At 41.2% G+C, this 24,402-nt stretch overlaps 1 protein-coding gene across 7 annotated transcripts in view; it reads left to right on the top strand.

Moving 5' to 3' along the window:
• The window catches only part of TJP1 (tight junction protein 1), a 234,821-nt gene that overhangs the window by 186,890 nt on the left and 23,529 nt on the right, over positions 1-24,402 (top strand). For all 7 annotated transcript variants that reach the window (XM_064480517.1, XM_064480516.1, XM_064480514.1 and 4 more), the window contains 11 exons: positions 1,039-1,315; positions 4,548-4,651; positions 5,241-5,409; positions 5,702-5,849; positions 15,013-15,152; positions 15,994-16,099; positions 18,778-18,928; positions 20,889-20,997; positions 21,966-22,185; positions 22,444-22,628; positions 22,732-22,827. In XM_064480517.1, the coding sequence (XP_064336587.1) occupies positions 1,039-1,315; positions 4,548-4,651; positions 5,241-5,409; positions 5,702-5,849; positions 15,013-15,152; positions 15,994-16,099; positions 18,778-18,928; positions 20,889-20,997; positions 21,966-22,185; positions 22,444-22,628; positions 22,732-22,827 (1,705 nt within the window). The remainder of the gene's footprint in view (positions 1-1,038; positions 1,316-4,547; positions 4,652-5,240; positions 5,410-5,701; positions 5,850-15,012; positions 15,153-15,993; positions 16,100-18,777; positions 18,929-20,888; positions 20,998-21,965; positions 22,186-22,443; positions 22,629-22,731; positions 22,828-24,402) is intronic.

The following is a 24,402-nucleotide window of genomic DNA, read 5'->3' as shown; positions in this document are numbered from 1 at the left end:
TATATATGCTCTAGGGGTTCCCTCATGTGGGCTGTGTGGGTCCCTCTCTTATAGCAGTCTGACTACTGGTAGGCATGGCTGGCCCCTAGTCTGGTTGATTGTCAGGCCCTCTCTTGTGCAGAGACTGCTGGCTGCTGGTAGCCGGACCAAGTCAGGAGGTGGCTGGCAGCAGAGCCTCTGGGTGGTTCCCAGGGTTAGTGCTGGCCCACTGATGGATGAACGTGGGTGACTGGTTGTGCAGCCGGGGGTCCCACTTGTCAGCTTGCTGGTGGACAGGCTGGTTGCTGACATCACTGGCTACGAGGTCCAGGGTGTTCCAAAGCTTGGGTAACCTCACTGGTGAGTGGAGATGCATCCTAGGGCAGCTGGTAGATGGGTCTAAGGTGTTCCAGCGCTGGTATTCATCTACTGGTGGGTTGGGTCAGGAGCCTGTCTGTCCCAGGGCTAGTGCCAGCCCACTGGCAGGCAGGCAGGTCCTGGTTCTCTGGCTGCAGGGCCCTGGGAGGTCCCAGAACTGATGCCAGCCTCCTGGGGTGGGCTGGGTCCTGACTCTGCAGGCTACAGGCAAATTTCTCTCCTAGTGTTCCTGTAGGACAGCTGTGGGCCTTGATCCGGATGGATTCCAAACTTTTTAAGAAGTCAAGTCGGGCTTGCATGTTTGCTGTGATTTGGTAACAACTGCAGTATCTTTGACGGTATTAGAGTACAGTGCTCCTTCCTTTACTCAAACCACCAGTAATTATTACTTGTCCCCTATGCTTGTGATTATTACACCTAGAAGATCTTGTGAATTAATTGAGAACTTTATTAGGCTCTTTGTTCCGATTTTGCTTCTTAATTGGATCTGTCTACTAGGAGAGCAGAAAGGACAATGGATAGGGAACTGCATTCCACGGTAATCTGTTATAACTGTGTGTGCTGTCTCGATGATTCATGATTAGTCTGGGACCAAAAGAGTGCTGTTTTCCTTTCTCTTAGGGACTGACAGTACATATATGAACATCAGTCAGCTCTTATTGTTGTCTTTTTTATCTGTAGACCATTCGAAGGAAGAAGAAAGTTCAGATACCAGTGAGTCGTCCTGATCCCGAACCAGCGTCTGAGAATGATGAAGATAGTTATGATGAGGACGTGCACGATCCAAGAAGTGGCCGTGGTGGCCTGGTCAGCCGGAGGAGCGAGAAGGGCTGGGCGAGGGACAGAAGTGCGAGTCGGGAGAGGAGTTTGTCTCCGCGATCCGATCGGCGATCCGTGGCCTCCAGTCAGCCTGCCAAACCCACCAAAGTCACGCTTGTGAAATCCCGGAAAAATGAAGGTATTTTCTGTCAACTTGTTCATCATTTTCACGTGAAGACTTTGAGACTCGTTTTAATGAGAAGTGAATTGCCATCTCCTTGTACCTTTGCTCTCGTCGGTCATGCTCTTCGTTCTCCAGTCCGTTGCTGGTAGTGAGAACCTGTTACGTCAGGCTTCAGGGGTCATCTGTTTTCTCTTCTTTAGTCACTTTGTTGTAGCAGAGAATACTTTAGATTAATTGTCTAGAGTTGGATTTTGGATTCTTACTGTGATTAGAATAGGCTAATACCAGAAATGTCTCACCATCACCAAGTTGAAATTCAGTGTTTCACTGAGCTGTTAGGATCAACAATAGTAGCATAAGTGTGGGAGAAACCATCGGATGGGGAGGGAGGGCAGGCTCCTTATTTCCGACGGAGAGATTGAGGGAGAGGAGCCCCTTACGGGGCATGCTCTGACATCTGAGCGCAGCTGCCTCCCTTACGTAATCACACTTGGTCAACCAGAGTTTGCCTGTGGCTTCCTGCCACCGTGGGCTGTCCCTGAAGTGCAGGAAAGCATTTGTGACTGCTGGTTTTGATGAAGAGGTGTTAGAGTGTTACGGAGGCTCGCTCTGTACCAAACCCCGATGCATCTCGCAGGAAGCGCCCCCACCCCTGGTCTGGAGCCTACTTCCTGGGCAGAACGGCTGCACTTAGAACTTGTCTCCTTCATCCACCACGCACTGTGCAGCCCTCTCTGGTCTCTTCCACCCTGCTCTCCAAAGTGCTCATGCTGAATCCAGTAGAAATTTTCAGTCTTTATCTTACTTGCCTCTTCAGTACCGTCTCACAGTTAACCACTGCTTGTCCTTTGAAGTAATGTTCTCTCCGCTTCTGTGATGCTCCTTTTATTTTTGGCGGGGGGTTCCTTCCCCTTCTCTGTACCCTTGGCAAGCTCGTGCTCCTTGTCCAATGTTTTAATGTTGTGTAGATTTCTGCAGTAGAAGCTCTTTCCCACCTCATGTGACCCTTTAGGAAATCTCATCTGTGGCCGCGACGGCAGGACTCCCTTCTCCAGCTGCGGTGTGGCCACTCGTGTGTCCTGCTGCTGGGGAGTCACGTTCACTTAGGTGTTCATGTAGGTCCCTCAGATGAAGCTCACATCTCCCTCTTAGAATTTTCTCATGTTTCTTATGACTTAACCCCATTGAATGTAGTTCTGTCTACCCAGTTTCTCAAGCCAGTCACGGGCAACGTGGTGTGGTTATCCCTGGCCTGTTTCTCCCCGTCCTTTCCCGGGCCCAGTTAGTACATGCTAAGTAACCCCCTAAACACCACTCCTTACTTTTTCTCCCCTGCCTCCACCCCTCGTCTGGGCCACCATCATGTTTTTTTCTTCCATCTTTATTGAGGTGTCATTGACATTGTATATAAATATGTAAAGTTGTTTGTGTTTAAGGTGTGTGGTGTGAAGGTTTGATGTGCGCATGCACTGTGAAACAATCACCACAATTGAGTTAACACTCCGACACCTCCCAGAGTTGCTTCTGTGTTTTGGTGAGGTGAGCCTCACATCGTCATCTCTGAAGTGGACTCACTCAGCTTCAGAAACTTGTCTCTGGATCCCTCCCAGCTGACTCTGCAGACTGCCTCATGGGGTTAGAGAATCCCTGGGGCGCATCTCTGTCTTCCTCTCATCCCACACTCGACTCTAAGACCTCAGCAACCTGCCTCGTCTCTCCTTCCTATGTTTCGGTGTGTCTGTTGTTAACCATTCTGTCTCCACCCGCTGTTGCCCGCCGCTCCTGACCCCAGCAACAACTCACAGCCTCATTTTTCAAGCTTAGTTCTAGTGTTCCCACTCTGGTATTTCTCAGGTGAAGTTTCGGCTTTAGCATTTGCTCCTCAGGGAGGACTTCTCTGACACCCCTTCCCTCCCCAACACAGAGGCCCACTCTGCCCCACCTGAGCTCTTTGCCGCATTTGTCATTGTCCTGGTAACTCACGTCTCTTTTCCTGCTGACTCTGTGAGTTGCCAGAGTGCAGGGCTGGTCTGTCACTTTTGCTGCTTTTTATCTATCGTGTATGTCTCCTACTTAATCTTTACCAAGGAAACACTTAGAATAAATGACTAATGCATAATATATAAGGAACATTTTGGAGTCATCTTTGTGTTGGTCTTTTATAATTTTTAAATCTTGAATATGGACAATCTTTCAGTCAGTACTTTTATTCCCATGGCTATATTGACCACTTCTAAAGCACACATAGTTGACTTCATATATCCCCTAAAAAGTCATTTTCTTTTTTTATCTTATTCTGTCCCTGTTTGTGAGCACTCTGTATATTTGCCTTAAGTTAAACTGTAACTCTGATGTAACTTTTAAAAGCTTGAGTAGCAGGTCTGCTAACTTACCCCATATTAAAAAGTTTTTGTTTCCCATCCTGTTTTTTGTTTTTGTTTTTGTTTTTCCCAATAAGAGCCAGAGTTTTCTTTCTCGTAACAGAACCAGGAGCAGTCTAATCCCTTTTGACATTATACTGATAGCTATAGTTGTCATTCTAATTAAAAAAAAATCTACAGCTTTGTAGGCTGCTGGACAGTTTTTTGGACTCTCTGGGTAAACTCTTTAACTCTGACCACTCCCCCATCCACAGGTACAATTAATGTTGCCACACTTTCAAATACCTTGATGGTTGTTGAAAGGACTGGCATTTTTAACTCCTGCCTACATCTGCTTGGCTAGTTGTGAGCCTTTGTTTGCATTTCTGCAGAGTAGTGTGTGCTGGTGCTTGAGCATGTCTCTCGGTGTCAGATATTTACAGGATCCGAAATGCTTCTGCTCCAGGAACTGGGGAAAACAAATCAGTGTACGCTTGGTAACACAAGTCATCGATCAAATCCTCAGCCTCTCCAGAGTTTTTCCAGACCTCGAGCAGGGTCCTTTTTAGAATTGTATTCATTAAACCCTCTGAGAAGCTAGGTTATCAGTACAGTCTTCTCTTCAGAGTTCTCTCTCAGAAAAATCAGAGCACGGTGTGTCAGTCTTCTGTTTGAAGCACAGGCTTTCCCGTTGCTTTTACGTTGACACGGAGAACTTTCTGGTGACTAGAGGGAATGTCGTCTTTGCAGGGAAGCCAAGAATGATTTTCTGTTATCGATTGTTCTTAAAACTCTTCTTTATGCAGTGATTATTAGTTTCATACTTTTGAACTCTATTTAAGTGTCTTGGGATCTTACACTAAAGACATTTAAATATATTATTTCAGAATATGGTCTTCGATTGGCCAGCCATATATTTGTAAAGGAAATTTCACAAGATAGTTTGGCAGCAAGAGATGGCAATATTCAAGAAGGCGATGTTGTGTTGAAGGTATAGTCACATTCTTACATTTTAATGAACTGCAATAGAGAACAAGGTCCAGTGTGACCACGTAGCTTCTGTTCATGCTTGAAGCGATTTTGCCAAAAAGAATGAAAAAATCAGTATTTGGGGGACTGGATAGCTTGCCACTGGCTATTACTCCAAGCCAACACTAATGCTTTTCTCTAGGCCGTAGAGTCATCCGGAGAGAATTAATCGCTCCAAATGTGTATTATTCACTAATAGGAGTTACCTTGTGGGTAGATTTGTCTGTCGTTCCACAGTAAGTGGTTTCGATCACTCCTCCAGATATTATTGAAATGTCTGTTTTGTTAGTTTGTTCCTAAGTAATAGAAAGTAATGGGGAGGGGTTAGAGGGTGCTAATCTGGGCTTTCTGGCAGTGCAGCAACACTATAGTAAAGGTTTTATTATTTCAGTAAGGAGGAGCACTTTGATAATTCAGGAAAGTGTAAAGGGAATATTTCGATTCTTAGAGCAAGCCCAGCAGTAGTTTAGATAATCCTGTTCATATCTGACTAAGTTAACATTTGTACTTCCGTCATTTACCTTCAACCCATAGTTTCTCTTCTGTTGCAGATAAATGGTACCGTGACAGAAAATATGTCACTGACAGATGCAAAGACATTGATCGAGAGGTCTAAAGGCAAGTTAAAAATGGTAGTTCAGAGAGATGAACGGGCTACGCTGTTGAACGTCCCTGATCTTTCTGACAGTATCCACTCTGCTAATGCCTCTGAGAGAGACGGTGAGTATGGTTCTGTTTGGAGAGTCCCTTTAAGTGACCTGTTTCTTAAAGTGGGAGGATTTGCCATGTTAGAATGAAAGGATAATTTTCTATAAGCTAGACATCTTCAAAATCTAAGAATTAAAACTTTTTTCTGTTGCCAGCTCATCAATATTATTGGTGGCTGGTGACGTTAATGCTTAAATCAACCATTTAATATGAAGTTGTATTTACTAGCTTATTTCTGTTGGAGTACCTTATATTTTACTGTCATCATTCTGTGGGAAGATAAATGGCATCTTTTGTTTAACAGACATTTCAGAAATTCAGTCACTGGCATCAGATCATTCCGGTCGATCACACGACAGGCCTCCCCGTCATAGCCGGTCACGGTCTCCTGACCAGCGGTCAGAGCCTTCCGATCATTCTAGACACTCTCCACAGCAGCCCAGCAATGGCAGGTAATCACACTCTGTTATTTAAAATGAAATAGTTGTGTGTGCTTGATACATGTTTCTGGTATGGCTGAGAAATAAGGTTAGAAGATAGGTTTTCTTTTGATTATTTAAGTTAGGTTTGTTTTTCTTTATCAATTTAGGTATTTCTTATCTAGAATAACAGAGGTCAAACTTTTTCATAAAAAGCCAAATAGTAAATATTTTAGGCACGTGAGCCAAGCCTTGTCACTCATCCGTGTCTTTTTAGCACAAAAGTAACTAGACAGGATGTCAACAAATGGGCGTGGCCATTTTGCCAAGAAAACTTTGTTTAGAGAAGCAGCTGGCCTGCCACCCGGGGAGGCGCTAGCATGCTGAGGGGCCTCCTGCTTGGGCAGTGGGCTGTGCTCAGTAGAAGTGCTCCAGTGAGGGGTTCACCTGGACTCAGTTCTCCCCTTTAAAATTCACTGTCTGATATTTGTGTCCAGGGGTCTGGGATGCTCCTGGCATGTGACTTCACTGAGTTGATAGTCTCTGGGCTCACATACCCATTGGAGAATCTGAAGGAAATTATGACTCTTCTCTCCAGAAAAATGCACATGTACACAGAATGTCTGGACATTCCCAGGGCTCTGGAGGCCACCACAGGTTGGCACCTGGAAATTCAAGTCCAGGGCTAAACAGTTTCAGATTCAAGGTGGTGACTTGGGACTTACCTGCATAAATGTTACCTCAAGTCATAGAAGTCACTTGCCCAGGGAAGCTGTGGATAGTATGCCAGGAAGTGGACCACAGGGAATGTGCCTTGAGGGAGAGGAGGAGGCAGGGGAGAAGTGACAGGAAGGGGACAAGGACTTGCCAGGAGACAGCCTTTCCAAAGATTGTCAGGAGTCATACTGATACGGTGGTTGTACACTGTTGAGCTTAAATATTTGGGAAGCTGATTCTCTCTGAATTTCAAATTGTAGATTATAAATTACAGTAACCCTGATCTTTGTAATTAAGGTTAGAATGATTTTTTTAAGAAATATTATAGTATGTCACATACAAAACTGACTTATAACTGGTTATTATTTTTAACTGCTACATGTTAACATATTCTAAAAATCTCCCTGACACAGCACAGACCTTGTCTGGAAAGAGTTGCGGCCATAACACACACACAGTGATTTAACTCACACCCTTGATGATTCATGGGGAGCAGCTATAATTTTAACACATTTCTCTCATCTAGAAACCATGCTGGCATCGAGCAATTTGAACATGATTTTCCTTAAAAAAAAAAAAAAAGGGAAAGAAAGAAATACTCATCAGAATTTTGGCCATTTGTTTTTATTGCAAGCAAATTCTAAATGTTAGAAAGTTGTTTTTGGTACCTACTTTTTTTCCATTTAGATTTCCTAAACGCTTGACATCTGCGACTTTAACTTAAAGTTGGAGAGGTTTTATTTTAAAAAATTTAACTGCCTTCATATTATGTTGGGATGTTTCACTTCTCTTGGGAACTTCAAGTATTCCTTATGGGTAATGCCAGTTATGTGAGGTCTTCTAGTCTTTAAAAAATAGAGTCCTGGGCCTTGTTCTCAGTTCATCTGAGATGGAGGCAGGGAGTACTTTTTAAAATTTCTGGTAGCATTCTCTTCTGTATGTTACCAGACTTGGGAGTGTCTGGTTAGAACATGTATGTAGCACATACTAAGGAGAAGGTAGTACTTCAACTCCAGAAGATCAGTCTTCAGACTCTTCCCAAATACTTGTGCTGAGAATATAATTCCTGAAAATTTAGCAGCCTCGCCTATAGGCAAGATCCAAAATTGTACCAGTGCTGGAAGGTTTCATTTCTCCCCTAAAGTTAATATCAAAATCCAAGTAAGTGGAGTTCTAATTTAGAGGGTGCCTTGCATTTTGAGAAACAATTTAAATACATTACAGGAGTAAAATCCTAGTATAAAAAAACAGCATGGGGAATTTTCTTTGTGTTATATAATTTTGTCTGCACATGTCTTTGTTTTACAAATGTTTTACAAATATTTAAATTCTGTTGTTTAAAAAATGATACAAAAAAGACTTGATCATGTGAGAAAAGTTTCAGTTTAGTGTTTGAAACACTAGCCCCACCTTGTTCTCTTCCTAGATTTCTTAATATTTTTGCATGTTTTTAAGATAGGCAGTTATCTGCTGAGAATAGTAACCTTCATTTTGTCAGAGGCAATGGAATATAGAGACTTCTTTGGGCTTTGAGGCCAGTTTTCCTGGGTGTGAGTCCCAGCCTTCCAGCAGTTACTTGCGTGACCTTGGAACCTCTCTGTGCTTTAGTTTTCTCATTTTCTAGCAAGTAGGCTACATACATTACAGACATGCTGTGAAAGTTGAAGCAGTTATTATAATCCTGGCACAAACACTAGCTTCTGTCATTATTACGGTATTAGTAGTGGTCATAAGAGCGTTACCAGTTAGGGTTCACAGGCGTGCATTCACATCTGCTTGCGTTAAACCATTTCTTAGAAGATTTCTTCGTCTGTAGGCAGGTAAATGTAAGCTGAGAGGTTGTGATAAAGCCCAGGGTTGTATAGTGGACAAGAGACTGGGTCCAGGATTAAAACTCTTGGCCTTTTGACTCACGTATTTGCCCTTACTGGTGTAGAGGAAGGAGGAGAGTAGGTTACTTAAGGGAACAAAAATCTACAAAGCGTTCCATTGCGTTCCATTGTTGCAGTGACCCACTTACGTCCTCTGTGATGTTCCTTTTTTAGAGAGCAAGTGTGATAGGGTCCGAGGTCTGAGAAGAACACGTGCACTTGTTTCTTCATTGTCACTAGATGAGCAGTGCACCCTCACTGTTGTCTAGAGCAGGGCCGGCCAGCCGTGGCCTGAGGGCCACGTCCGCGTGCCCCCAGCCTTGCCAGTGAAGTTGTACTGGCACCCGTCCTGCAGTGTCACCATTAAGAAGGTGGGACAGAGACCGCAGGGCTTGTAGAACCAGTCACAGAAAAAGTTTGCCAGTCGTTCCCTGGTCTAGGATATTAAAATATTTTGTTTTTAAGTTAAAAAATAATGTATGTCTGGAGACGATGATCACAGTGATTTTCTTATACCTTGATGCGTGTTGCCAGGTTTGCTCTGTATATTTTATTCAGTATCCTTTCACTGGCACTCTGGGCCAAGACTTGCCGTCTAGGAAGGAGCCAGGGCTGCAGAGTACACGGCTGGTGGCACTGGGGACCAGCTGGTCCTCTGGGTGGTGGTTGGGGCTGCAGACGAGAAGACACCCTTACTGCCTTCACTGCAGTCCCTATGTGACAAGAGAGAATTGACTTGCGGAGCTCATTCTGTGTCATGTTCCTTCTTAAACACTGGAGAGAAGTCTTGCTTTTAAATTCAAGATCTGCTTTATTCAGAACAAGATTTGTATGTGATGTTGCTGGTTAATTTGGTGCAGGTACTACTCCCTTCTCTTTTTCAGACACGCTGTGAAGTCCTCCCCACTTCACCTACAAAGATCGTCAGGTAGAAAGATACAGTTTATTAAATATCTCAGTGACAGTAATTACCCACTGGGGACTTCTTTCCCGTGGCCCCCTTGCCTTGCCGCAGGGCTAACACAGGTGACTGAGTGAAGATTCTTCAGTGAGGGGTGAAAGTCCCTGTAATTTTGGCACTATCCTGCTTGTTCTCCCTTTATCAAGTGTTGTTTGATGTCAGCGTGTCGTCAGTGTGTGGTTATTAATCATGCCCTCAGCGATCTAGGCAAGACCTCTGCTACCATAGAGCTTATATCCAGGTGAATACAGTGGGTTTTTTTTTTAAATAAAGTTTAACCTTATACAAAATGTAAATGGGAACCATTAGGATAGACTTACGTAAGGAAGGTTTGGCAAAAATGTATTTTCATTTTTACAGTCTCACCAGTTTCTTTCAATAATTGCCACTGATTGTAGGCTAATTCTGTGTGTTTAAATTCTACTATTTTTCTTGCAGTAGACTTAGTGGTCATATTAGAACATTTTAAATGTTTGGAAAAGTTGTAACTTTAGATCTCTAGATCTGCTCTGCCAAACACCATTGGCACCAGCCACATTGACTGCTGAGCCTCTGAAGTGTGGCCAGTCTGCGCTGGGGTGTATTGTGTGATGTACACGTTGGATTTTTATGACTGAGTGTGCAAAAAAGAATGTGTACATTACCTCATTAATAATTTATATTGATTATATGATAAGATAATAGTTTGGGAATATTAGGTTCAATGAAATGTGTTAATTGATTTCATCTCATTCGTTTAATATGGATTCTAGAAAATTTGAAAGTGCATAAGTAAGTTGCTTCATAATTCTGTTACCAGCACTACTGTAGACCCACATGTGTTGAAAAATGCCTCCATCTCTTGGTAGATGACGGAAGTGCAGTGAAAGGAACAATGATTTTTCCAAACACTAATTGTATGGAAAGTGTAATAGACTGATGTGAGTTCCACCCATCTGAATTGTTGTCATAATAGTTATATTAAAGGAAAGGTATGATAATTACCCCAAGATGAACGTACTGGCAGAAGTTGTATGTGGTGTACGGAGCAGGAGCCCTACTGCACAGCCAGTCTTGTTATCACTGGGCGGGGGGAGGGACACTCAGGCTGAAATATTACAGCTGATGCTGAGTTACCGAGATGGTAGTCACCATCAACGTCAGTCACGTTTTGAATTTGGAAAGTGTTATTTAAGTTGCAAGAAAGAAGGAAAACAATTGGAAGTGTTTGCTTTGGGATGTGTTTTAAGCAACTGGTTTAGTCTGTTGCAGAGCAATAGAGATCTGTAGAACTATTGAAATTATGTAGGTTTTTCATCTCATTCTCTTCAAAATGTTCATTTTTTAATATTATTTGTATTTTTTAATGCAAAGAATGCAGGGAGAATTTATTATTTTGTATTGCCCTTTATATTCTGAGATGCCTTTGGGGATAAAATTTCATTGTATTTATTTGTACTTAGACTTATTGTATGTGAGATTTTATTTCATAAGCAGTGGCTAAAAATTTTGACATTTTATGATTTAAAAGTAGTTCTTTCTGAAAAAAGCAGTTCATTCTGATTTGGCTTTTATATTTTTTTTTCCAAAAGACTGTTTCACTTACATGCTGCTCATGTAATATATATATATATATATATATATATATAATTTAAAACTGGAATACACCCCACAGAATAGTTACATGAATAGGAAAATGGAAACTCTGAAAAGTGTTTCTGTTTTATTTTTTCAAGAGGATAAATGGGAAGAAACTTTTTCCTGATGAGAGACTGCTAACCATATGCAGTAATAGAACGAAATTCTTTTCTTTAAAGTTAGGCTTAATTCATTTTAACGTAATGAACATTATTTTAAAATATTTCAACCTTTAAAATATCTAAAAATATTTAAATCTTTATAAGTTATTATGTCAATACTTTGTTATGAAAACTGAAATAGTCAAGATAAATCTGAAATTTCTCTCAGCCGCTGCTCGGTCTCCTGGAGGGTGAAGCACTGTTGCCTGCATGTGGTGTGAGTGTGTGAGCGTGTGAGTGTGTCACTGTGATACCTCGGTGGTGTCACACAATGTCCATTCTGCACTGTGTCCCTTACCTTCTGTTTTACAGCTACTTTCCTGTCTATAGATAGAATTCTATTTCACTGTACCTTACTTTAATATTTCAGTTGGTATCTTCATCATAGAAGCCATGTCTGCTCATTAGAACTAGTAAAATAGGCGAAATCTGCCGTCTCCACCTCCTCCCAGTTCTCACTCCCTTGATTTAAGCCTTTGTCACACTCGTATGAACATTTGGTATCATGTATAGAGTTTGGGTATGTGTGTGTTTTTAAATAATTTTAAAAGGCTGGGCTCTGCACATTATTCCCTAGCTAGCAACTTATTTCAACACAAGGTGAGCATTTTTCCAGCTTATTCTTTTGATGAGAAGTTTTCCCTATTATGGGAAGTCTGTTCCTAAGTCTTTGCCTGTGCAAAACAGTTTTCTGTACCCATTTTTGTCCATGATTTCATAGATAGACTCTTTTTATTTCTAAAGTAATTGAAGAGTGTGTTAGTATTACTTAAAATTTTTCATGGATGGTGTCAGGTTACTTTCCAGAAGTAGTGTTTACATTTGTTTCTCAGAATTCCATGTTTACCAATCTGATGGTTACAAAACAGTAACGCTTTACTTTAAATTGACAAGTTTCCTGACTAGTAGTGGAACTAATATCTTTCTATGATATCACTGACCATTGGATTTCTTCCTCAGTAAATTTCCTGATTCATTTCTGTTACTCGTTTTTCTATTGGGCTGGCTTTTTTTTTTTTTTTTTTTTTTTCAATTTTTCATCAGTTGGTAATAGCTCTTTTGATGGGCATGTTGCAAATAAGTCTTCATAATACCTTTTCCTGTGCAATTAAACATTTTTAGTCTAGTGAATTATGTTCATCTTTCTTCCATGGCTTCTGAATTTTTATCTTGCTTATTTAGGCGGATCTCCCCCAGTCTAAGATTGTATAGATTTACAGTTTTTAATGATGTTGTTATTGGCATATTTTTTCCTTTTCATTTCTACCTGATAGTTGAGGATATTGAAAAAAAAATCTGTTGAATTTTAAGGTAATTAAAATTCTCTTAATTCAGATAATTTTTTGGGATTCTTTTATACTCACTAAAGTTTCCCCCAATATTTCAGGTGCATTACCTCATGATTGTATCATCTGAGTCTTCAAAATAGTGGTTAATAACAGTACTGTTGGCAGGTATCATTGTGTTGTTACTGATTTTAGAGTAAACACATTCAGCATTTTGCTATTTAATATGGTATTAGCTTTTGGTTTCGAAAATAGCCTCATTACTAACTGTATTTCCTGTGTCTTTGCTTTATTTATGGATTTTATTAGGAATGGCTCTTGAATGTTTTCACATGCCTGTTTGACCAATATTAACATTTTTTTCTGTAACATTTGGATATAATTATGTGATAGATTTCTAGTGTTGAACTGCTCTTGCACTCTTGAAATAGCGCTGCTGTAGCCATTGTATAATGACCCTTTAATGCAGTGCTAACAGCTTAGCTAATATTTTATTTAGAATTTTTCCCCATTCATATTTTGAAATAGCTTTTGTTTTCTCTTTCGTACTGTTAATTGTCAAGGTTTGAGTGCTAAGATTCTGTTATCCTCACATTGAATTTCTTTTTTTTTTTTTTTATTGAAGTATAGTCAATTATAATGTATCTATCTCCGGTGTACAGCACAATATCCCAGTCACACACACACATACATACACTTGCTTTCATATTTTTTTTTCGTTAAAGGCTATCACAAGATATCGAACACAGTTCCCCGTCTATGCAAAAGAAACTTTTTAAAATCTATTTTTATATATTGTGGCTAACATTTGCAAATCTCAAACTCCTAAATTTACCCCTTCCCACCACTCCCTTTCCCCTGTAACCATAAGGTTGTTTACTAAGTCTGCAAGTCTGTTTCTATTTTGTAGATGAGTTCAGTGTTCCCTCCCCCTTTTTGGTTTTTAGACACCACATATGAGTGATATCATACGGTATTTTTCTTTCTCTTTCTGGCTTACTTCACTTAGAATGACGATCTCTAGGTCTATCCATGTTGCTGCAAATGGCATTATTTTATTCTTTTTTATGGCAAAGTAGTATTCCATTGTATAAATATACCACTACTTCTTATCCAGCCACTCAGATTGAATTTCTGATCAGCAGAATGTTGGAAGTTTTTAAGGATAGGTACACAAGATTTTTGATACTGTTTTCTGTATTACTATGTATATTTGGAATTTTCTATAATAAAAATGTTTTAATAATTGAATTAGAGAGCTTTCTGTATTTTTCTGTGGTCTAGGATAATTGAATAAACAAATTATTTGGTTTTCAGAGTTGAAAGAACTCTGTCACTAAAACCATGTAAACCTGATAGCTTTTTAGATGGCAGATCTTAACTTATCTTTTTATGTGAGGCACATTTATTGGCCTTTTTAAAAAACTATATATATTGTCTTGGTTCAACTTTTATAATTTGTATTTTTCTGGGGAACTTGATGGACATTTAGTTTTAATTGTTTTGTTTATTGGTATTAGAACTGAGCTCAGAGTAACTATTCTTATAAATGTCTTCTTGGACGCATATCTGTTTCTCTAGAATAAACTCAAGAATGGGATTGCAGGCTGTTGCATACTTGCATTTTTTTGTGTATTGATAAATAATTCTCATTTTTCCCTCAAGTAGTTGTACAGTCATTTTTCATTTTTACAATTATTTTTACCATCCAGAATGTCTATTTCTCCATGTCCTTCCTTACAGTTAATGTTATCATTTCAAAATTCTCACGAGTAATAAGATGATTTCTAGTTGTCTGTATTTGTGTTTCCCTAGTTATTCAAAAGGTTGAATATGTTTTCAAGATTATTGTCTTTTTGTGTATCCTTTTTGGTGAATTGCCTCTTCCTAGTATTTATTCTTTTTTTCCCTTGAATTGTCTCTTTTAAACTGATGTTTATGTAGTTGCTTATGTATTCTAAATGTCAGATTCTTAATGTGTATTGTTAGATCAGAATATAGTCTTCATAGTGAACTCTTACTACATATACTAGGTCAGATTGCTAATATTTAGTTGTTTGAACTAAAAAATTTTTTTTCGTTTGGTTAAACCTAAGACATTTTTTCCTAATTGCATGCTTTTTAACTTTTTATGTATTCACTTTGGATATATTATGGCTTTCATGTCATGAATCTTACTTTGAAAGTCCTCTATTTTCAGTGATAAAATTTTATATTTAGGACTTTATCCCATCTGAAATTGATTTATATTTATGTCATTGATATGCATAGAGGTCTAATTTTTCTTAATTTGTGGACAGTTGTCCTAACACTGTTTATTAAACAGTGTGTTCTTTTCTAGCAGTTTTGGACTGCTGCTTCCATAGTAAGCTGTAGTGCTACAGATAAATTTCTCCATTTTCTGTTTTGTTAAATCGATCTGCCTGTCTGTTTCTGCTCTAGTTTTAATTATTAGGTTTTTACAGTATTTTAATACCTGTTACAGCACATTTCCTGTCATTCTTTTTTGAGGTTGTCTGGGCTGTTCTTGTGCGGTTTACGAATGATTTTTCACTCAGAATATTTTATTATACTGGCATATAGTCTCCGGAGCAGAGAGGAAGAGAGAATTTCTAAACCTGGGGCTGTCTCGACTCCTGTGAAGCACGTGGATGATCATACAGCTGCGGCGGCGGATGAAGTTCTAGTTGAGAGGAGTGAGAAGCAAGCCCCCGCTCTCCCAGGTAAGCCCAGGAGGGACCTAGGTGCAGACTGCCCGTCGGGATTTACAGACGGCATAGAGATGCCGCTGCTGTGCTGACCGCCCACACGTGAACTTCGTTGTCTGTGACTTCCAGTGCCTTTTTTATGGGTGGAGGTGGGCATAGGTCGGTAGATTTTTGTGAATTTTAAAAATGTTCTGGATAGCAGTTATTTGTGGTTAACAGCAGTTTACAGTGAGTGGGGTGTTTTCTAGCAGTGCTCATTAAAGGGACATGTGAGATTGACTCAAGAAACTTTACCTGTTGAAAGTGTCTTCAGAAATGCCTTATGAAGGATAACTGTAGAGCTGTATGTGAGACCTCCCGTGAGGCTCTTCAGGGTTCTGAGATCCAGGTGCTGGATGGGCCTGGAGATTTGGGTTCTAACGTCTCTCAGGTCCTCCCCTTGGAACCTCTTTCTGCTCTGACTGGTGGCCGGCCGTGGATGTTTAGAAATAAACTTTACCACAGTGAAAAGAGAAGGCTACTTGGACAGTCTTAAGAAGATTCTCTGTTCCTGTATTCTTCCTCTTCTGTTATTCTTCCCTAGAAAATGGATTGTTCAAACCCTAACAGCTGGAGCTGTGAAAAGTGCAGGGGACCATGTAACTTGCAGACTTGTTGTAAGGACATCAGAATTTGCAGCTGGAAACTAATGTATATGTGTATATGTCCTCCATACATAGTATACGTGGTCCTGAGCAGGAGCTCTGAACTAGATTTTTGCTGTATTTTGCAGACTCTGTTATTTCAGTGGTAGCTTGCATTGTTATTCCATTTTTTAAAGTGATTCGTACACAATTTAAATTTTATTTTCTTTTAGAACCAAAGCCAGTGTATGCCCAAGTTGGACAACCAGACGTGGATTTGCCTGTCAGTCCGTCTGATGGTGTCCTGCCCAATTCAACTCACGAAGACGGGATCCTTCGGTATGTGATTCTGACTTGTGCTGTCTTCTCTGCCCATTACTCAGCATTATTCAAAGTGAGAGCTCAGTTGTGAGCCGTATTACATGTACTTTTAAAAATAGTGTATACTATTTGATGATTTGTTTAGGTTTTTAAAATTATTTACATGATATAATCAGAGATTAGAGAACATAAAGGAAACTTCTGGATGTTTACTTCTTTCTTACCACTGTTTTCTGTAGTTTTTAGGTCAGGAATTACAGATAAAAAATTATTTTTTATTTAAATATCAGAATTTTCACAGGCAGTCTAAATCCCTAGCATTAAAAAAAAAAATCAGTGTGTCCATCTCAGCACGACATTTGGGGACAGATAATTGATTATCATGGTGGACTGTCCTAATTACACTGTGGCATATGTTTAACAGCATCCCTGGCCACTAGCTGCCAGTAGCACCCAGGTACACGCACACATACACATCCACACACACACAGTTGAGATAAGTAAACATATCTCCAGACACTGCCAGTGTTTCCTGCAGGCAAAATCACCTGGTCGAGAACCTGTCCTAGACTAGCTAGCAACTCAGAAATAAGGGCTGATGTTCCGCATCTTTTACTGCTACATGTTTTATATACGTAGTCGGATTGAGATGTAAATTTTGTAACCAGATTTCAAACCATCATGATCATCAGATTAGTTTTTTGTTGCCTTTGTGGTGAAAGGGACATGACATGAGTAATGGAAAATCCCCAAATTTCCTAAAGTGGGTTCTGTCTAGACCCCTGCTTTCATCTGTTTTCTCTGCTAAAGTAAATTAGGTTGTTAGCATTAAGACCCAACTTGGTAAAGAGAAATAGCTCCTGAAACTGGTGGGTATCACAAGTTTAAATTGTACATTTTTAAAATTAGGTAACTGATAATTCACAATTTCATCAATTGTGAGGGGTTGTCCACTTCTTTTTCCTTCTTAAGAATCGTCTGAGAGCTTTCCTGATTTTTTACGGTCTCAGGAAACTTTTATGATTAGATTCCAGAGACCTATTTCCCTGAGAGAGCCCTGAAGAGCAGATAGCAAACGGGACTGGGGATGTGGGCAGGATTTGTAGCTGAGCCAGGAAAGGCCTGGTTATTCATCCGGATTCAGTAAGTGGACATGAGGCAGAAGCAGTTAGTCTACTTTTGCTACTGCATGTAGCTGATGTAACGCAGGGCAGTCTAAGATAGCAGGCATCTCGGGCACATGATCATGAGATTGTGCCTAAAGCTGTCCACAAACAGTGGCTTTAAAAACCCACATCTTACTAATGGATTGTAGAGACTACAACCAACTATTTTTACTTTTTGAGGCCCACTGGATTGGTCTGTGTTAGAGAAAGACTTCCAGGGACCTGGAGCCTTAGGACTTTAAGAAAATGTCTGAAAGAGCTGTCTGTACGGGTTGATTTGGGAGAGGCATCTGTGAGACGGCTCTTGACGCAGGCAGAAGAGCAGGGTACCGTCACAGCCAAGGCTCATCCTCTGTAAGAAAGCTGGGAAATAGACTGGGGGACCAGGGCCACCGCCAGCCCGGACAGTGTGACCTCTCTAACCTGCAAGTTCTTAGGTTATGTCCAGCTAATGTTAGTTCCAGATGAGGAAACCAGATCAAATGTGAATTCATTTTAAGTTCTAAAAACTAAGGTAATCTTTAGTTGATTTTAAAGGACGAGATACGTCTTTTCTCAATTCATTCATTTGGTTTGTGTTTTTAAGTTTCTGTTAGTTTCTGATTATTTGCTCATTGTTACTTAGTAAATTAAGATTAAAAAGACTTTTTCTACACTTCATGTCAGAATAGGTACAAGAATTATGTGTCTTCCTGGCTAGGAATGTGGGATGGTTTTGGAAACCTAGAAGGGTAATTTGTAATGATGTGTATAATTTGTAATCACTTACCCTAAAGGGTGATGATCTGTTTCTGTCTAGCCATTCTTCAGCATTTATTTCAGGAGTGCCCCAGGTGTTGACAGTGCACTGATGATAGAGGAAAGTGCCTGCATTAATTCGTTTCCATTCTCTGTCAACAAGAAGGGGGCAGAGATTAGGCATGGGGCTAATCCTAAAGGGCTGAATGATCATGCTTTTCATTTAGAATTCAAAAGGGCTGCAGAGTAGGTGATCTGTGTGAGCTACTGAACGAGTCCCTCAACTGCAAAGTTTCAAAACCACTCTCTGTTGGATACAGAGGTCACAGTACTGAAAGCCTGATTTTGGCGCCCTGGTATTAGGAAAATTTGTCGATTTATGGTTTAATTTCTACCTTTATACAACATTGTGTCTCCATAGAGATGATACAGTATGCATTGGGCTGGGAAGATGGAAGATTTTTCAGCCATTGGGAATGTACCACATATATCCAAGACCGACAGCTGGGAAAACATTGTTTTTATGAAGTAATTTTATAAATTATTATGTAAAACAGTACTTACATATTAAATTTGGATATTTTAAAACTTACTTTATCAAAAATTAAAAGAAAGTGCAATTAAATCTGATTTGGAATTCTACCACTAAATTTTATTCAGTAAATTAGTGGTATGGGGAAAATTTCCAAGATGATGGTCCTTTATTTTATTCTAAATGTGATTTTCATTGTATCAGTTGCTGTAACTTTTCAGGCTTCTCTTAACTGCTTCAAATGAAATATTTGTTAACAGGCCCAGCATGAAATTAGTAAAGTTCAGAAAAGGAGACAGTGTGGGCTTGCGGCTGGCTGGTGGAAACGATGTTGGAATATTTGTAGCTGGCGTTCTTGAAGATAGCCCTGCGGCCAAAGAAGGCTTAGAAGAGGGTGATCAAATTCTCAGGGTACGTCAGAGTGTCAACTTCTGTGGGTTCAAAAGGACTTAGAGCTCTAGAAAAAGGCATCACACACAGCAAACCTACTATTTACAATGGGCGCTGCAGTGTCTGGAGCCCGCTAGACATTCCATTTAAGAAATCCATCAGGCATAGTTGCGCTCAACTTGTCACTTCCTGCTCCTGCCTTTGCCAGGAGCCCGTGGAGCCCCGTGGGGCCTTCTCCCCCGACCCTGCTGCGGTCAGGGCTGGAGGCCGAGGAGGTGGGGTGCGCATGCTGCAGGCCCCACCAGAGGTAGGGCCAGCCGCGGGAGTCAGGGAATCCCGGCTAGGTGCAGTCTACCAGGGGCCTCTTTTTCTTTCAGTTGTTTGTTTTCCATCAGCGGTGTTGCCTGGTAACATAGTACCATCTTTATTTATGTCTTCTCTTTCTGAAATATCCACCCTTCCCGCCAGATACATACACTCTGTCCCACCTTATCAAGAAGGTGAGGTGTGTCAGGTATGAGCTCCCACCCCTGCCCCCCGCGTCATCATCGTTGCCCCTGCTCTGGTCTCCTCTGCATCCGGCTGCCTCATGCCTGCCTCCAAGTTCATTCTCCTCCTCCAGAATTTTGCCACTCTGGTCATGGTTTCTCTCTGCCTGTCCTCTGCTTCTTCGTCTGACTTCCACTGTCCTGTTCCTCTACTGTTGCTGTTGCGCGTGTTGAAGGAGGTGTGGTGGGGCCCCTCCCCGCTTTCTTCTAAGTCTTCATGTCGTGAAGCGGTGCAGTCAGCCGGCTTCCACACACCACCGTGTGCGCGTCGCTGAGCGCACCTCCCCTTCAGCCCGCATCCTCCTCCAGTGCTTGCTGGTGTTGCCCTCACGGGATCCCTTTCAAAGTGCTTTCTTCCTTTGATTCCATCACGCTGCCATTCTGTTCCTCCTCTGATCTTTTTGATTCTTTTCCTGTCTTCTTTAATCATTTTTCCTAAAACCTGGGAGATGTCTGCGGGCCCCTCTTCTCTCTTGCTGCACAGCCCCCGTCTTGGGCTTGGGCACTCAGGGCAGCAGCCCACATCAGAACCTTCTCCCTGTGAGCTTTATGAGCTCCCGCGGCGGCTGCCTGGGGCCTCTTCACCCTGCTCCTTCCCCTCGGACCCAGTGGGCCAGCGTGTCGGACTGATTCCCACCTGACACTGTGCTGTGGTTCTTCTTGGTGGTCCTCAGATTGACACAGCATATGTACTTAAACAGACCTGTTCTCTCACCCACCTTATATCCTGCTTGATATAATCAGGGCACATGTCATCTGAGCCATATTTCTTAATAGTTTATTTTTGTTTTGTAACATAAATGCAATCCATGTTGAAATTTTTTTAATGTGGAAACTCTCCAGAGATAAAAAGAAGAAACCCCGCACTCAGTCACTGATGATACTGTGATGAGTACATTTTGGTACTTAGGAGCATCTCGTGTAAATACTGACTTGGCAGACGCGGAGCCTGCCTCGTACCGATGCCCTGACAGGGATGGCACAGTGTGCGCGCCATTTCTTTTTATTTTCCATTTCTCACTTTCTTTTGATTTCTTTTTCAGAGACTAGGAAAATGTAGGGCTCTATTGTACATCCACAGAACTTATAATTTAAGAATTTAGATCTGGAGATTTTACAATTATAATAAATAATTGGAATTAGAAATTGTCTTTTTTGGTCTAAAGTTTTACCTTGCACGATCTCTAATGTCAGGATGCATTGTGACTACTCTTTCAATGAATTTACACCTTCATTCACTCTACTTACTTGGTTTCTGCTTATTTTAAATTAGAGTATATTCTTTTCTCCAAAGTAAAATAAAAACTTTCACCTTTGTAGATGTGGTATTTTCAAATTGGGTAAACTCTGTGACTATTTGTTTCCTGTATAGACCAGTCTTTTTATAATCTGAAAATATGGCCAAGAGTGATCTGTGAAATGTATTTTAACAGGTAAACAATGTAGACTTCACAAATATCATAAGAGAAGAAGCCGTCCTTTTCCTCCTTGACCTCCCAAAAGGAGAAGAAGTGACCATACTGGCTCAGAAAAAGAAGGATGGTGAGATACTGTCAGAAACCTGAGAAAATAAACCTGGGGATGTTTGAGGACTTACAGAGGAATTCTGATTTCAGTGTTTTCAATAAATCACTCAAAGTTGAGTGATAAATGAATTTGTTCATCTCAGAGGGAGTTTGTTTATTTTGTCATTTGTCTTACACTGTGCTCCTTAGCACAGAGCAGTAATGGGACCACCCCTTTTCTGGCGTTCTCGTCAAAGTGGAATGCCATCAACCCTTCTACAAGGCACGGAAGCATCCTGTACTGGTCCACACAAAACTGTAAATGGGCAGCTTCTGAATTCTGTGCTGGTGTTTTCTAAGCAGTATACTCTGGTGTTTGTTAGGTTAACTCAGGAGAGTGCCTCATTTTCTCTGTGATAAGGCAGATACACTTCATTTAGAACAGGGTTTCTCACACTTGGCACTATTGATGTTTTGAACCAAAGAACTCTGTGTTGTAAAGGCTGTCGCATGTATTTCAGGATGTTTAAAGGCACCTCTGGCCTCTGCTCACCAGGTGTCAGTAGCACACACACCCTCCTCCCAACACACGCCGTTGCAGCCAGCAAAGATGCCTCCAGGTAGTGCAGCCCTCCCGTGGGGGGGCAGAGTCGCCCTCATCTGAGAGCCGCTTGTTTGGAAAAACGGGGCCTTCTGTAAAGTTTGCAGCCACATTAAGTTTAAGGATTTAAATGGGAAGCACGTGTGGTTCTGGACATGTGGCTTCATCTGTGTCCGCATCACTTCCCTCCTCTGCAGGATGGACATGCTGAGTGTCGCATTCTGTGAGATGACTCGACACACATGGGAGAGCACTTGAGTAATCAGTGAGCAGTCAGCGTTGGTTGTACCGTTGTTCTTGTTCTTGTTAATATTATCAGCAGCATCTTCACATAATGGATTTTCTTCAGGTTAATTTCTTATCCCACTAGTCACTGACACTGGTTTTGTTTTGATTCTTTGTAGTTTATCGTCGCATCGTAGAATCAGATGTAGGAGATTCTTTCTATATTCGAACCCACTTTGAATATGAAAAGGAATCTCCCTATGGACTTAGTTTTAACAAAGGAGAGGTGTTCCGTGTTGTGGATACCTTGTACAATGGGAAACTGGGCTCTTGGCTTGCTATTCGAATTGGCAAAAATCATAAGGAGGTCGAACGAGGCATCATCCCTAATAAGAACAGGTAAGAATGTTTGGATACCTCTCAGAAAAAATTAAGTAAACGATGACAAGATTTCAGTACCACTGGGAAATTTTGGTAATGCCAAAAATCAGTTTTTGTTGTTTGCCGTATCTGTAACTGATGTCATTGTACAAACTCCTTAACCATTAAGATTTCAGCTGAATGAAGTTCTGTCTAGTGTTTTGACATTTCGTTCCATTGGAAGTTTTTGTTTTGTTTTTAAAATACCCTTATTTATTTTTATCTTTTCTTGTCCAGAGCTGAACAGTTGGCCAGTGTACAGTACACACTTCCAAAAACAGCAGGCGGAGACCGAGCTGACTTCTGGAGGTTCCGAGGCCTTCGTAGCTCCAAGAGAAATCTTCGAAAGAGCAGAGAAGATTTGTCAGCCCAGCCAGTTCAGACCAAGTTTCCAGCGTATGAAAGAGTCGTTCTTCGAGAAGGTGGTTTATTTTCTACAGACCAACCTAACACCTTTTGATGTCAATATGCCTTAAGAAAGAGAAAGTGTGAACTATGCTGGTTTTCATTTGAATGTCTCCCCAGCTGGGTTCCTGAGGCCTGTGACCATCTTTGGACCAATAGCTGATGTGGCCAGAGAAAAGCTGGCAAGAGAAGAGCCAGAGATTTATCAGATCGCGAGTAAGTATCCTCAGTACTGACTTGAGATGAAGTTGAGGGCATAGTTTACTAGTTACTGCTCTAAAGGATGGGTCTGATCCACTCACTGAATAGAAGTAAAGCTTTTCGCAAGTGAAAATTTAATTTGGAGGGAAACCTGAGTGGCTACACCCTGGCTCTGCCACTTTTCTCTAATAAGGAGAAGCATTACCACTTACGAGTCTCTGGGTTTCATAAGAAAACCGCTTAGCGCACAGTCTGGTTGATCCTGACGGCATCACACGGGGCAGGTGTTAGAGTGTCACTGCTGAGCCTTTGGCTGCTGGTACTGGGACCCTCGTCGTGGTCAGTCCCGGCGACTCCCAGCCAGTGAGCCGTGTACTTGGCTTCGACCCCAGCTCTTCCTGCTCCAGTCCAGGGCTTTCAGTCATGAAGTGAACAGAAATGCTCCAGTGTATAAAAGAGAAATAGAAGCATGACTCACGCTCAGGCACCGCAGACACCTTCAGTGAGTTAGTGTGAAGTGTGAGTCCTGAGGGCGTGGTGCTTTCAGTGCCTTATGGACTTTGCTTGCAGATTCTCCCACTAATTTAGCTACTGTGGTAGTTTAAATATGCAGACATAGTTATGACCACTTCGGCTTGCTTTAAGTTATCTATAGAACTGTAAGCTTTTTTTTTCTAATTAGAAAAATTTCATTCTGTATTTTGAAAAGTGAGAAAATATCATCACCCTACGTTTTACCTGCTGTGTTTTCTCCACCCTTTGTAAACATACTTCTGTGAAGTTTTATTACACTGATTAGAAAAGTTCATACCCCATTTTCCTTCTTAATAGACATTGTGTCGTCATTTTATTCTACATTCAGCTTGTGGTTGGTTGGCCTTCAGTTGTTTGTATAGTTTGTTTCAAATTTGTTTTACTGAAACAAAGAATGCAGAAGCCTGTCCATATTTTGTTTGCTTGTGTGTACATTGCCTTATTTCCCAGAGAATTTAAATAGTCGAGAATATATAGAGCTTTTCCATATTTAGGATGATCTTGTTATACACAATTCCCAGAGACAGGAAGGAAGGAACATGGGACATGAGTTTTCTGGCTACGATGTGTGACTTCTGTTGCGGGTTTAGGATCTAGTTCCATTTTCTCCAACCAAAACTCCCAGTCGATCCCTCTCGTGTGTTGCTGTGTCCACCAGATTTGACATTTTGCCCTGCTTTATCTCATGATTGTCTCATTCTCAGATCATTCACTGAGTCACTCGGTATGACTTTTGTCTTGCAAATCTCTGCCTTTGTCTGATCTGAAACAGACAGAGCTCGAACCTTCCTTTCTAGATTTCCTTGTGACCAGCACACAAACATTGCTGTGCCTCTTTAGTGAAACGCTTCATGGCAGTTAGACCCCTGAGATCCATGGTTAGAGATCAGCCTCAGCAACCTTTGGCATGTTACACACCAGGATGGAGGGACAGGGAGCCAGCAGGAAGTCGCAGGTTGTCTTGCAGTTACAGGGTCACAGCCTTCTCTGCTCCCAGGTCCCCTCCTCTTGGTCTCTAGCCCAGAACTCCTCCCAGTCTGCTGAGTGTTGTTGCTG

The sequence above is a fragment of the Camelus dromedarius genome, chromosome 29, assembly GCF_036321535.1.
Source record: "Camelus dromedarius isolate mCamDro1 chromosome 29, mCamDro1.pat, whole genome shotgun sequence".
NCBI classification, from domain to species: domain Eukaryota; kingdom Metazoa; phylum Chordata; class Mammalia; order Artiodactyla; family Camelidae; genus Camelus; species Camelus dromedarius.
The sequence above is the reverse complement of the archived record's forward strand: the minus strand, read 5'-3'. Positions and strand labels throughout refer to the sequence as shown.